The sequence below is a fragment of the Asparagus officinalis genome, chromosome 6 (genome assembly GCF_001876935.1).
Source record: "Asparagus officinalis chromosome 6, Aspof.V1, whole genome shotgun sequence".
Classification (NCBI taxonomy): Eukaryota; Viridiplantae; Streptophyta; class Magnoliopsida; order Asparagales; family Asparagaceae; genus Asparagus; species Asparagus officinalis.
Genome location: NC_033799.1, coordinates 47,320,771 through 47,336,403, shown reverse-complemented (window position 1 = coordinate 47,336,403; position 15,633 = coordinate 47,320,771). Strand labels below are relative to the sequence as shown.

The following is a 15,633-nucleotide window of genomic DNA, read 5'->3' as shown; positions in this document are numbered from 1 at the left end:
ATACTCCCTCTTATAAAGGTATACTCTCTCTTATATATGTATAATCCCTCTTATATAAGTATACTCTCTTATATATATATATATAATATGTGTGTGTATACTCTCTCTCTTAGTATATAAGTATAGTATATTACAACTGCTACTTCTTCCCCATTGGCCCAACGGGCAATGGCTACTTATGCGATTTTCTCTCTCAAGTTATAACTTATAAATATATACAATATATTTACATATAATATATGTATATATAATATATGTATATATAATATATAATTACATAATAATTTGTCAGTATATACTAATACATAACTATATAAAATATAATAAATTTAAACTAATTTTTAGTATTTTTTATCAAAAATACTAATACATAACTATATAAAATATAATAAATTTAAACTAATTTTTAGCATTTTTTATAAAAAAAATTGAAAAAATTCCGGGCCGACCCGGAGCCCGAGGATTTCCGGGCCGGGCCGGATGGAGAGACCTACCTAACCCTAACCCTAACCCCAAACCCTGAACCCTAACCTTAACCCTAACCCATAACCCATAACCCTAACCCTAAACCCTAACCCTAACCCTAACCCCAACCCTAACGAGCAACCTAGACGGAAATTTTCGTCTAGATTGCTTCATTTCCCGTCTATGTTGGTACACCTAGACGAAATTACGTCTAGTTTACTCCGTCTAATCTTATTCCGTCTAGGTTGGGGCAAACTAGACAAAATTCCGTCTAGGTTGGGGCAAACTAAACAGAATTCCGTCTAGGTTGACCAACCTAGACAGACATCAACCTAGACGAAAGTAAGAAATCCGTCTAGGTTGGCTACCTAGACGGAAATCCGTCTAGATTGCCAACCTAGACGGATTTCCGTCTAGGTTGCTCCGCTACTCTTTTTTTTCTTTTTTTTCTTTTTTTTTTTTGCTTGCAGAATCTACGTTTAAAGCTATATAATATCCAACAACAAAAGCGAGGCTACAAGATTTGTGAGCATGTCAGACCACCTTAATGAAATAAACACAAGATCAATAAATACTAAACAGCTCAAATATTACTGTAATATCTAATCCAGTCTAAAACCAAACCCAAAACCGTGAGAGCTATATTGGAACTTCCCAACCTTCCCGGATCACCCATGGAGGGTTACTATGCAACTTACTTTTATAAATTGAAAATACAGTTAAAATTACAATATTATTAGCAAACCGAATGACCTGTACAAGTTATTGATTTGGTCTATAGCAACGTATATGTAACTAATGGAGAGAATAAAACTAATGTGAAATCTACCAGTCTTGAACCTTACCTGTTCCAGGCTGTTGGAAAATAGAACAGGTCAAAGCTTATCCACGGAAAAATAACATATTGGCCAAAAGAGTCAAACAAAGCTGTCATACTCTAGCGCTTCACTAGAAAATTTCATTCGAGGAACCAAATCACATGGGGGACATCGCAACTTCACCCTATTTGTTAGCGCTTTCTTGCTGCCTGGTCCCTTCTTTCTTGTTGTTTTCCTCTTTAGATTCTGCTGTTTTTACAAAAGTCTTGCTTTCTTCCGAGCACATCAAACAGCTTGCAATTGTTACCAACTGCTAACTCTTACACAACAACTGTGAATCTTATTATTGGAGAGTATCCTACAATCACAGCTCAACTGCTTTCAATTGCTAAGAAATAAAGTAATTGTATTGTATAATTACATGGGTAACATTCACAAAAACGGTGAAAACTTGTGTCAACTTAAGTGGATAGGGAATAGTGTGTCCACCAAAGATTTTAACCACTCATATTGCCTAGGGATCATTGTATTATATAAAAAGATGTTTTATATTAATAAATGTGTGGCTACAAACTTTGGTGGACATCAACTTAAGTTGATAGGAGTCTTGCTCCACAAAAACCCCTGATCTTTGAGTGTTTGAACGAAACCTCCTGAACTTTATGAATCATTGAAATCCTCTGAACTTTGTTTCACTTAACTGCCAAGAGGAACAACAGTAAGTCTACCTCAATACGTGCGGAGCACGTGATATTCTCTTGGGCAATTTTGACTTTTGAGCTTTCTACTAAACTAGTGTGCATCCCGTGCAAAGCACAGTCTCCATTTTTTTATTTCCGCTACAGTAATTCTGTATTTAAATACATTTTTATAAGTGCTACAGTAATTCATGCATCATGAACAATGAATTCTGAATCCTCATGTCTGTGCTACAGCAAACAGTGCTACAGTATTGTACTGCAGCAATACTGTAGCATTACGGTAGCATTTACTGTAGCATAAATAGTGAATCTTGGATCATCCCTATAGAGGAATAGATATAGCTTCTATATTATTCTTTTCGAGTGAGAGTAGGCAAAATATAAAAAAATGATAGCTAAACCTTTTGTTGTCTATTCATAGGCATGTCCATCCGGGCCGGCCCAGGCCGCGCAAAACCGGAGCTCGGACCCGGGCCGGCCCAGATTTTTTTACATTTTTTTAATTTTATAAAAATCTCTTTTAATTTTGAAATATACATAAAAATTACAGAAATTGTTAATAAAAAACAATAATATTATTAATAACTTGAAATGACATAAATTACAAATACAAAAAATTATAAAAATAAAAGATGATAAAAATAACTTTTTTATTAATAATTAATAAATCCTTTACAAGTATAAATTTATTTCGGAATTCGTCGCATCACAATAGATGAGTACATCCCAACTAGGTTGGCACCTACTCACCTATATTAATATCATTTGTAACTATTTTTAAAATAATTCATTACAAATTTAAAGCTAAAAAATAAAAAATATAATTTGATGAATATTGTTTAATCTTTATATATATCTGCTAGTCACAACTCTTCAAATTTATCTTCAATTTCAGCCATCCGATCGATGTCTTGCGTTCGCTTCTCGTACATCCACCAATCTTGTAAGCACATCACCGCTTATATAGTATACGGATTTAATCATGCCTTGTGGCCGTCGATCAAACGTCCTACTGTGCTGAAGGGGGATTCCGAAGCTACTGTCGAAACATGCACTGTTAGTAAGTTGCGAACCATGGTGGAAAGTATAAGATATGAAACTGATTCATATACTCTCCACCATTGCAAAATATCTAAAGAATTCCTTGACATTTAACTAAAGAAGTAGATAAAATATTCATCTATTTCAGAAACCTCTAATGATGATCCAAGTTCAAATCCATTAGTTAGCTCAGCTACCATTGCATATCTATCAAAACTTACACTTTTACCTCGGCTTGAGCTCAAAGGCACCGAAGCTGTAGACTGTTGTGCAGCTACACCATGTTTAGTTGCATACTCATCATATAAGGTTTGAAATTAATTTCTAATAGCTAAATAATAAGAGTTAGCAGTCAATTTGCAGGGACTTGCAAATTGGTCAGGTTTGCGTTTGATTTTGTAAGTTTATTCAAAATCATAGTGAAAACTCTCAAGCGGGATTTGCTTGGGGACTGGATGTACACCGGTTTGGTGGAAACAGTATAAAAATTTGCAGGGACTTGCAAATTGGTCAGGTTTGCGTTTGATTTTGTAAGTTTATTCAAAATCATAGTGAAAACTCTCAAGCGGGATTTGCTTGGGGACTGGATGTACACCGGTTTGGTGGAAACAGTATAATATTAAATTTGCTCTCCATTTGAAAAATTATAGCTCCAAAAGTATCATTCATACGATATTTGACAAAAAAATTATAATATTTAAAATTTGTAAAGCAACTAAAATAATAGTTAGATAATAACAGCCAGATAAAAATATTGTAGCATCATAAAAAACTTATAACATCTTATTTAAATTACGTATAATTAGGGGTGTCCAAAAAGCCCGCCGGCCCGGCCTCGGCCCGGAAACCCGGGCCAAGTCCGGGCTCCGGGCCGGGGCCGGGCCCGGGCCGCCTTTTTGGTGCCCGGCCCGGGCCCGGCCCGGCCCGGAATAGTATTTTTTTTATTTTTTTTATTTTTTTATTTTTTATATGTATTATATATGTATATATAATATATTTTTATATATGTATAATATATGTATATATAATATATTTTTATATATGTATAATATGTGTGTGTATATATACTCTCTCTTATATATGTATAATGTATGTATGTATGTATATATATACTCTTTCTTATACTATACATGTATATATAAGTATACTCTCTCTTATATAAGTATATATATGTATAAGTATATATAAGTATACTTTCTCTTATATAAGTATATATAAGAATACTCTCTCTTATATATGTATAATGTATGTATGTATGTATATATATACTCTTTCTTTTAGTATATATGTATATATAAGTATACTCTCTCTTATATATGTATAATATGTGTGTGTGTGTGTGTGTGTGTGTGTATACTCTCTCTCTCTTAGTATATATGTATATATAAGTATACTCTCTCTTATATAAGTATATATAGGTATTCACTATCTTAGATATGTATAATATGTATACTCCCTCTTATAAATGTATACTCTCTCTTATATATGTATACTCCCTCTTATATAAGTATACTCTCTCTTATATATGTATAATATGTGTGTGTATACTCTCTCTCTTAGTATATAAGTATAGTATATTACAACGGGTACTTCTTCCCCATTGGCCCAACGGGCAATGGCTACTTATGCGATTTTCTCTCTCAAGTTATAACTCATAAATATATACAATATATTTACATATAATATATGTATATATAATATATAATTACATATAATTTGTAAGTATATACTAATACATAATTATATAAAATATAATAAAATTAAACTAAATTTTAGCATTTTTTATCAAAAAAAAAGAAAAGGAAAAAAATTGAAAAAAATCCGGGTCGACCCAGAGCACGGCCCGGGGTACCCGGGTCCGGGCTCCGGTTTTGCCCGGCCCGGGCCCGGATTTCCGGGCCGGGCTTGGCCGGGCCGGCCCGGATGGACAGGCCTACATGTGATACAGAAGAGTTTGTTAATATGTTCATTATGATTGAAAAGCTAAGATTAGACATCTTGATTTTCAAAATTAACCACAAATCCATAATCTAAGAATCGAAACTAACGTAAGAGTATGACTAATATGTATTCAGATATTTCGAATACAGATACAGATATTTCACTCCAAAACCATATCTATAATCATATTCTATCGGTTATAGATTTGAGTAACCATATTCGTATCCTAATGGATACGGTCACGGATATTTTCTCGGATACAGATACGATTTAGTACCCTTATATGTGAGCCAAGCAATTATTAGACGGACTATCTATTACGCACTTAACATGGTACATGTTTCATGTGGGTTTATGTGGTTGATATTTATATGTGTTAATGTAATTTAAATTTTAAAAAAATTTGTGGAATCCTCTAATGAGCATTCATCCTCTTGCAAAACGGGAGTGTGGTTTTCAATCAAATATCGTCTTTGTTTGATTACCAGAAACATCTTGTTCGACATTACTCAACTTTCACCACTATCTTTGTGTGGACTTGCATGAGTCCCGCAAGCTAAATATGAACACAGTTTACTGTTTACATCCAATCAAGCTCTCGTCCGTTTTTATTATCCTAGGTCCTTTGAACTTGTAGCATACTTGTCAGCACTTTATATTATTCAAGTAGATAATTCTTGGTCAATTTGGCTTTTCTTTATTTACGTCAACAAAAAATAACAATAATAAAACTTATTTGGAAGCTTCTGTCCGCGAGTTCAGCGAAGGGATGGGTAGCTAGCTCGAGCAGCTGGCTGTGTCTCCGGCTCATTTTTCAGTCGAATGTTTAACGGTGTTTTTAAATAAAACTATTGTTGAAAATAAAATAGATAGAAACCGATAAGCAAAACAAATAAAAAAAGCCCATTAGACATATCCTAGAAAAGGCCCATTTGGAATAGCAAAGAAAATAAAATACCCATTTCACTACATATAAACTAGAAAATGAAAAGAAACCGATAAGTGATTAAAAGAAAGCATGAAGCCAGCAAGAAAAGCCCAATAACCGCTGGGAAGGAGGAGTATAATAGGTAAATGAGGCCAAAAACCATATTTTCAATATCAGCCCAAAACGTAACGTGCTGTTAAGTACATTTTGACCGCCACTTTGATTGTGAACACACGTATAGCGTTATTTTAACGCATAAATTTAGACCTACATTGCTTTGGATGAAGACCACTTACCTCGTGACTGCTATAAAAAAAAAGATCATGAATATGATTTACTTAAGTTTCTAATGCAAAGGAGTGCAATGATCTGGACTAAAGAATTTAAAAGAAACAGTGAAATTAAACAAATTAAATGGCTCATTAGCCAGGCCCTCAAAAGAATTAAGATAAATATGTCCGCTTCTAATTTTGCCAAGAGAGCAGGACCCTAATCCTAACCCTAGACACCAACCCTGACCCTAACCCTAACCTTGACTCTAACCATAAACCCCCTGACCTCAACCCTTATCCTGGCCCTAACCCTAACCCTGACCCTAACCCTAACTAGCCCTAAGCCTAACCCTAACCCTAACAAAAAACAAAAACAAAAAAAAACCCTAAACCCAAGCCTTAACCCTAACCCTATCGTAGGCCAAATTTTACCATGTTATGAGATTTATTGAAAGGCCACATCGTAAATTTTAGCATCCGAGAAATTATTTTCTGAAAGGTCAAAATGACTAAAAATAGTAAAAAATCAGGGCTACAGAATATGAGTTATTATCCATTATTTTTTGTCATTTTAATTCATTTTGACTCAATGGAAAATAATTTCACGGAGTACAAAATTACAATGTCCCCAATCACAATCTCATAAGCTATATAACCCACGATTTTGTATCATCTTTCTATAATTCCGAACCACTAGAAAATAATTACGCTTATTTCACAGATGCCACGATTCCTTTCTCACACTCTTCTTTTCTCTTCGTCTAGTTATAAATTAATAAAATACTGCTTAATTTAATTGGCAGTATATTAATAATATTTGGAAATACAGGGCGAGAGAGGATCAATGTGGAAGATTCGTGGCCTAATATTGGAAAATATCTATGGATTGGGGGTGGGTCACAAATCTGCGCGCACAACCTTGGATGATACCTCTCTTTGGTTGGTCATATGTCACCCTCGTGATGTAAAGGTATGATGGATGTGTTCCTACTTGGTTGACCGGATATGTTGTCGGTCGTGTATGCCACTCTCATCTTTTTATTTACAGACTTTGCATAATCCAAGTGCTGCGTAATAGTATCTCATCATGGTCCGGTTAATTTCTCGGTTGGGCAGCACAATTGCGGGCTTGGTTCAGCCTTCCGAGCTGCAGCCTGCAGGAAGGATTATTTTCCATTCTCTATGAACCGAATGTGAAGGTCATGCTTATATATTATTTGAGTTCAGCGGGGATTTCAGAAAGCCCCTTTGAGACGTGGCTTTGAGTTGTGTAATCGAGGAAGGTTTGTTGGTCTCCGTGATGAATAGTCATTATATTACTGAGTTCTACTTTAAACCCCTAAGCTTTCTCTATTGCTCTAATAAACCCCTTTAAACTTTGGGGTGTCTCACAAAATCCACCAAAGTTTTGGCCCACGTTAAATTTGGATCAAAAAAGAAGTGCCCTTTTATTTCACACCAACTAGACCTCTTTATCGTGTGGGCTAACAACTAACCTCTTTATGGTGTGTGTTACATTTTTTTCCCTTTTTGGGCTAAATTGCACAAAAATACCATAAAGTTTCATGTTTTGTTAACTAAATACCACAAATATCATTTTGGCATAATAAAATACCATTAAGTTTCTAAACTATGCACGTTGCTATCATCAATCATGCAAATGTGAAAATTGTTACCCGAATGTTTATCTATGATATTTACAGGTTAATTTTAGAGCTTTTAACCATTAGTATTTGTTAAATTTTCTATTAAATTAATAAAAAAATTCAAACTTATCTGAGTTCTACTTTAAAATAGAGTTAATATATTTTAATAAAAAAATTAACAAATAATAATGGTTAGAAATTTCAAAAATTAGTATATAAGTATCATAGAAAAACACTCGAGTGAAAATTTTCACGTTAGCATGATAAAAAATAGTAATGTGCAGATTTTAGAAACTTTATGCTAATTTTTTACAATTTAGCCTTTATTTATTTTTTTTTTCTAATTCACTAGACGCGCGCGCATACTGCAAATATTAAGCTGAACCATCACGATGTGGTTGACCTCCCTCCTCACTGTCAAAGTTATCATCCGAACAAGACAAAGCCCATCGTTAATCCTAAAAGCATCTTATAGGCATTGAAATTATCCACGATGGAGGCAAAGGAAAGAAAAGCCCATCGTTAATCCTAAAAGCATCTTATAGGCATTGAAATTATCCACGATGGAGGCAAAGGAAAGAAGACAAAGAACAGGAGGCTACATGTGTAAAGATAGTTCATGATGGTCGCAATGTGAGATAGGAACTAGGATTGGGATAGGATGCCAAGTGGCAGCACTGGAAATCGAAAAGAAAGAGAAAAGCAAGAAAAACATCCAATTATATCCCACTGCTGACCAGTTCGTGGGAAGGCAGGCAGGCGACTTGAACAAGGCGGCAGCAAATTAGTCAATCGCCCATGAGGAGGCGGCTGAAACGACCATGTTATCATTATTCATCAATAGGTGTGTCAAGAAACCATCATCATCAGATCAAAAGAGTAATACTACCGGTACCGGAGGTGGTAAGAAAAAGATGAAGGAGGAAGAGGGGGTACAAATTAGAGATAGAGATGGGGGGGAGGAGGGGGAGGAGCAGCAGCGGAAATCAAGGTCTCCTTCTCCATCTAACTGTTGCCCCTCCTCCCCTAATTGCCTTGGCCGAACCAACACAACTATGAGTGCCGATCATCGTCGTCGCCGTCGCCGTCATAGTCGTCAGGCTAGCATTAATTCTCGGGATTCTAAGCTCAGCGGGGATAAACTCACCACCGTGACGACGACGAGAACATCTAGATCCAACTTTGCGAAATCCACGACTTCAACTCTGTTCCTTGGCACTGAATTCACCAACCATGAATCCCTCCCTTCCCTGGCCGACGCCCTGTCTAGCTTCACCCAAACATATCCCCACTTCAAGGACACCCAGCGAGTGGATCGCATCAGACTCCGCCATTACCCCCACCTCTCCCACCACGTATGCCTTGACTACGCCGGTTTCGGCCTCTTCTCCCATTCACAGCTACAATCTCATCATTCCCCTCATTTCTTTGACGTCTCTTGCAAAGCAGCCGCCAGCTTGACATCCCAAGTCAATTACGGTAACCCAGCTGCTGAGACGGGGTTGGAGTCAGCAATCAGGAACAGGATCCTGACTTTCCTCAACCTATCACCGGAGGATTACAGCTTGGTGTTCACCGCCAACAGGACCAGTGCCTTGAAGCTACTGGCGGATCCATTCAGCCAGCTTGAAGAAGGCTCTGGGATACAGCAGCAGCAGCAGCAGCAAGAAAGAGGAGATCAAGAAGAGGTCGAGGGGCCTTTTTGTGTTCCCACTGCAGTCGAGGATGACAGGAGCAAGGTATCCGTATCTGTGGATGAGGATGGCGCAGGAGAGTGGGTGGCATGTGCTTCTTGACGCTTGTGCGTTGGGCCCAAAGGACCTCGATACCCTTGGCCTCTCTCTAATCCAACCGGACTTCCTCGTCTGCTCCTTCTTCAAAGTTGTAGGCGAGGTCCCCTCTGGGTTCGCCGCCCTCCTCGTCAAGAAATCCAGTGCCAGCTCCCATCTCTTGGGGACTACATCTGCGGTGTCAAGGGGCATTGGGGCCATCAGGATCATCCCAGCAGCGACGTTATTGCGGTCTCAGCTCACTGATGATTTCTCAGGCACCTTCTCAGAAAACGATACTGCAGCAAATTTGTTCCCTGCTCCACCATTGTCGGGTCAGATCTGTAATAGCACCAGGGACGCATCCAAAAAGCATTACAGTGTGATGGGAGCGAAAACCAGTGAGACATGCCAGACACTACTGTCTGCCTTATCTGATGACGATGATCAGAATGAAGTTGTGGAAATAGTGGAAGCTGGGAAGATGCGGAGCGCCAAAGCAGATGCTGGGATATTCGAATGCATGGGTTTGGATCACGCGGACTCTCTAGGTCTATTGCTTATTAGTAGCAGACTCAGATATATCACCAATTGGCTAGTGATGGCACTTACCAAACTGCGTCATCCTAATTCTTCCTCAGAGGCTAATGGTCATCCCTTGGTTAGGACCTATGGGCCGAGAATAAAGTTTGAAAGAGGGCCTGCAATATCATTCAATGTGTTCGATTGGAAAGGAGAAAAGGTGGAACCTGCTCTTGTGCAGAAGCTAGCGGACAGAAGCAACATCTCACTGGGTTGTGGGTTTCTACACAACATTTGGTTCTCAGACAAGTATGAGCAAGAGAGAGACGGAGTTTTGGAAACAAGGAGGAGGAGCGTTTGTCATCAGACCAACAAAAAGATCAAAGATCATGAGGGAAATATTGATCTTGGAATAGCTGTGGTGAATGCTTCACTTGGTTTCCTGGCTAATTTTGAAGATGCTTACAAGCTCTGGTCCTTCATTGCTAGATTCCTGGATGCCGATTTCGTTGAGAAGGAGAGATGGAGATACATGGCCCTTAACCAGAAGATGATTGAGGTCTAGATTTTAGTGTTACCAAAATTAAGTGTCAAGTTATAATTATTCATTCTAGTTATACAAGAGCTGCTAAGCGTCTGTTTTCATGCAGAAGAACATCTACATACAGCATGGTTTTATTAATTTGAGGTAATAGATATTTTATTCTTTACCACTCAAGTTTAATTAGTGAAGGGTTCAACATCCTCTAGCCATTGTCATTCAAATCCCATTACTTTACATTGCAGAGTAAAAAGTCGGTGCGTCTTACCTACCATCATCACTATTGCTTTCTACCGCGATTCCTCCAAGCTGTGTCTACTTTTCAATCATATTGAGTATATTTTTACATATATGGGTAAATTGATGTTGGTGTGTCCTTCCAAGATTGGCGTAACACCGAGTCCTCAATCATCCAGTCTCCTACAATCATCATCGATATATAAACTCAAATCATATCGACGGACTGAATTTGAGGCGTATCAATATCGTTTTGAGCTAGAAGCTAGAGTTTTCCTATATTGGCATGTGTATATGTACGTGTGCGGGTGGAAAGTATGGGCAGATAGGCGCACGGGTTCAAGATAAATAGTGTGGAACCATAATAGAATTGAAGATGTAGAGTTGTATGTTTGGACCTACTTACAACTCAGTAAAAGAGGAAAACATTCAGCATAGTAACACTTACAGTTGTCAAATTTACTCGTTCTGTGTCGAATTTACTCGTTCTGTGTATGCCGGTAGCTTGGTGAGGTAGTTCGATCCTGTATGACAAGTGCAAGCAACGAAAGTGTAAGCAACATTTCTGTCTCATCAAAATATTACACTAATACGGCAATACCTTAACTTCAAGTTTTATGGTGTGTTTGGGAGTTTACTAAGGGAAGAGAAGGAAAGGTAAACAACGGGAAGGGAAGGGAAGATAATTGTAATATGTTGTTTGGGAGTTGAGTAAGGTGAATGAAGGTAAAAGGAAGTAAATATATGTAAATTTACATAAATAACTTTATACTAATAACACATCAAACCTCTTATTTGTTTTGATGGGGGTAAGAATGTCATTACACCCCTTTACCCTTGTTTACTCTCCTCTACCGCCCAAATCGGGGGGAAAAGAAAACCAAACAATTTTACCTTCCGTTCCCCTTCCTTCCTCCTCTCTACCCTCCTTAAAAAAACTCCCAAACAAGGTGAAAGCTGCATTTCTCTTCCCCTCCCCCTCTCTACCCTCCATCCAAACAGGACATTAATTAATCATTATGCGTACTTCCTCAGGCGAGCTGGACTTCGAGCGTTTCTTTCCTGCAGGTACATCAATTATATCGTCATTTTTATGTTAACGATGATGGACTAATCAGCCGAAATGATTTCCAGTGGTGTCTAAGAAAAAACCCACTGCTCTGAGATTTTTTCTGCATATGCTAGCTGACATTGGGTCCGAGCTCGCCTGTACCCGGATTTTTCTGTTTCTAATCCACACTGCAGCAACAGTCACTATTTTTGCGCCAAAGGTATTTATAAAAACCTATTTTAAGAACAATTCAGTTTTGTTTGTGTAAATTATCATTCAACTTAGGGGCTGTGTATTAGTCGGTCCCCTATAAGATATGCTCAAGCTTAATGTAAAATGAAAATGAAAATGACAATGAGCTGTATTGCGTTCATTGGTTGTAAAAGTGATTCATTTATTTACAAAAAAACTATACACTGTTTCATACAATTTGGGCCCAGACACAAAAGGACCATCTAATGCTATAAGAGTTTGTTTTGTTACATTAAGGTGCATTTCTCTTTCTTTGCTTCATTCTTTTGGGAGGGATGTGAGCTCCTTGATACCTGCAGTAGAAGGCAAGGAGGCCAAGAGAAAATTACTACAAAAGATTTCTCCGTTCCACAAAAAAAAAGTATGCATGGACATACTGTTCGGACATACTGTTCTTGCAAAAAAATAATAAACTGGAATATTGATTTTGACTAACAATAAATGAAAATGTGAAACATAACAAAAGAAAAACAAGACAAATTTAGAAAATAGTCCATTTGTGAAGATATAAATCTCTTGAAGCCATCAATTCAAAGATGATAAATCAGTGACATGAATGCTGTTCATACTGTGGGCTTCCATTGGTTGGGGTCCTACATGAGGCCATAGATATGAAAGCTGTTCATTGTTCTTTTATAAAGGAATGTACCGATCCAAGAGGAAATTCCAGATAACAGTTTGACCGGGTGTCTTGTGGCAAAAACTTGCAAAGATATTTTAGCATTAATCTCCTAAAAATCCAAAAAAATTAGCCAAATCATGAAAAGGAATAGAAATTGGGCAGATAAAAACAATTTGCTTCATTCAGAAATCAGAATGCTTCTATTCTAATCTTAAGAAATAAATCAAGAACAGACAAATTTGTACAAAACAGGTACAACAAGTCATTCTGAAACGTACTGTCTGCTACTATTAATATGAAGAAATTCTTGAGAAATTTAACAATTTTTAGTAATTTGTGATAATACAAGATCAACCAAGAACAGAGAAGATGATTCATAAATCTAAAAGATCAAATTGGGACAAGTTTACTGTAATGAGGGTTGTGACCAGAAGATGTACTAATAGATAATAGTCTAGGAAAGCAATATGATACTTACTTGAGGACCTGTGACAAGCCTAGAACGACCACTAACTGCTGTTTGCTGTGAACTTTGTTGCTGTGGACGTTGGTTTTGTTGTTGGGACTGTCGTCCAAACTCCTGTTGTTGAAGTGCTATTGCAAGTTGGAGATCAGAACTGCAGCCAGGATACGAGGAGCTATGTCACAAAATTATAGCAACATGGGAAAATAACAGTGATACCCCAAGATTTAGTCCCACATCAGATATTTTTGAGTGATTGAATGGTTTAAATGATGGGTCTTGAGAGCCAAGTGTAACATTAACTAGTCAATTTTGGCGGTGAATTGAGCCAAACCATGTATTGCACTCCGTGAGTCCCAGACTTACATTGCGCCAACGGGCTCGCAGGCCCGAGGCGTGACAAACATAATTTGAAATAATCAAAGCAACTATTGTTACGAATGATGATACGGATCTCAATGCAACAAAAAATAGATAAATGATGGACAGCTCCTGTGCAAGAGGAACAAGAGATAAAAGCACTTTCTTTGAAAGAATGCTGCAATACTATATTCTGCAAAGCACAGAAGGATAACTATGCTACTGCATGTTTTACAATACCTAATTTCACAGAGAACCATTACTTTCATGCATATATTGATAATTGTTCCAACTTTAAAATCTTATAATACAAGACATATACAGGACTAATGTGTCAAATTAGGCACAGAAATCATGGATACTAAAGAACTGAACTCGATAAATCCAGAAAATAAATAGAAAATAAACAATGCCACAATGAAGACACGTGATTATAAGTTGTAATAGCTTTCTAGCATCCAAAGTATCAATTATGAATGAGTTACGTATGCATAAAACTGGACAGTACTTTTCAAAACAGACCTCATTTAGGCACTCTAGTAAATCCACAGTAAGCCAAAGCTCAAATGAAGCTGCTTCTCTTTCTCCAAATAAATAGTTTAGCTAGTTAGACATCTCTTCTATGTTTGTTAGTAATCATCATAAAATCAAATGAATCACCTTACTAAGAAGAAACAAAAATCAACACACTCCCAGATCAAGACCAAATAAACACTCTTCTCCAACCTTTTCCTCGGAGCCAGTTCCTCACACCCTTCGCCAACCTTTGAGTGTTCACACTTCAACTCTTAATAGATATTAAATCTAAATACAGGAAAACGCTTCTGAATATGACATATTAAGTCAATGGTTCTTAATACCGAACTTCCAATGAAATATCACAGACTAAGAAATGAAATGAAATAATGATCCACTACCAAAACCTCATTCTTGTGTAATAATGTTCTTTCTGATTCCAGTCTGACAGGAAATAAGTAGAGAAACATCTGCTGTATCTTCAAATCAGAGACCTAAACATGATCTTTTATAAGGAATAAAAGACTAAAGCGGGTAAGTTAATCAAATTATTACTCTCATGTGTGGCCTTTTTTCCCCACCTTCACCATCTGCAATGGGCCACCCCAAATATGGATCTTCCTGAATCCCTGATATTTGGCTGGTGTGGCGCAAGGGGCATTGCATGTGCCTTAGGGGTAAGGTGAGATGCCCTGTCAGACTTGGGTACCCTCGTAGCAAAAAAACACAGAGAGAGAGCAAATACTTTTTCCCAAAACACATAAAAAGTACTCAGAATTTTAAAAGCCTGGTAAGTCAAAGTCTCAAGGACAATATTTGACATACTTCGCTTCCAGACTTGGATACCCTCGTCGCATAAATAAATAAATAAATAATTTCTCAAACCAACAAAAAGTGCTAGGAATTTCAAGATGAAAAAATTATACAATAACTTAGGGCTGTAATTTCAAAATGAAAAATTTTTATATAAAAACTTAGGACTGTAATTTCAAAATGAAATAATTATATTAGAACTTAGGACAATAACTTAGGGCTGTAATTTCAAAATGAAAATTTTTTATATAAAAACTTAGGACTGTAATTTCAAAATGAAATAATTATATTAGAACTTAGGACTGTAATACCACTGGAAAACTGAATTCACAGTCAGCTTATCACCAGAGACAAACCATTTGAATTTAAATTGTGAGATGATCATCAGTAGTCACACATTAGGGATTCCTCGTCACAACAGAAAGGAGGATCATTGAAGGTTTTATATGTTATGTTCCAGGAACATCAGGATTAAGATGGAGTTTGGAGCACGTGCGTTCCAACATTGTACTCTATTTGGATACAAGGAAGATGGAGACTTTTGAGAATAAGCTGTTCCGCATCTAACGATCTAACCAAGAACTAATATGGGCATAAGACATGTTCATTGCCGCATTAGGTAGAGTGAGAAATGAATAAATGATTGAACAAGTTGGGAAAATTGCTTCAGAGCCC

The 15,633-nt window shown here is 37.0% G+C and overlaps 1 protein-coding gene and 1 long non-coding RNA gene across 2 annotated transcripts; one reads left to right on the top strand and one right to left on the bottom strand.

Moving 5' to 3' along the window:
• LOC109845359 lies at positions 8,355-10,785 on the top strand. The gene is given in 2 exon segments (XM_020414607.1): positions 8,355-9,433; positions 9,435-10,785. Coding segments are annotated over 2 exon segments (2,034 nt in total). The 5' UTR covers positions 8,355-8,633; the 3' UTR covers positions 10,669-10,785.
• LOC109845557 lies at positions 12,282-15,064 on the bottom strand. Its single transcript, XR_002248419.1, has 2 exons — positions 13,285-15,064; positions 12,282-12,477 (listed from the first exon to the last, which is right to left on the bottom strand). It is a non-coding gene; the product is annotated as an uncharacterized LOC109845557 (long non-coding RNA).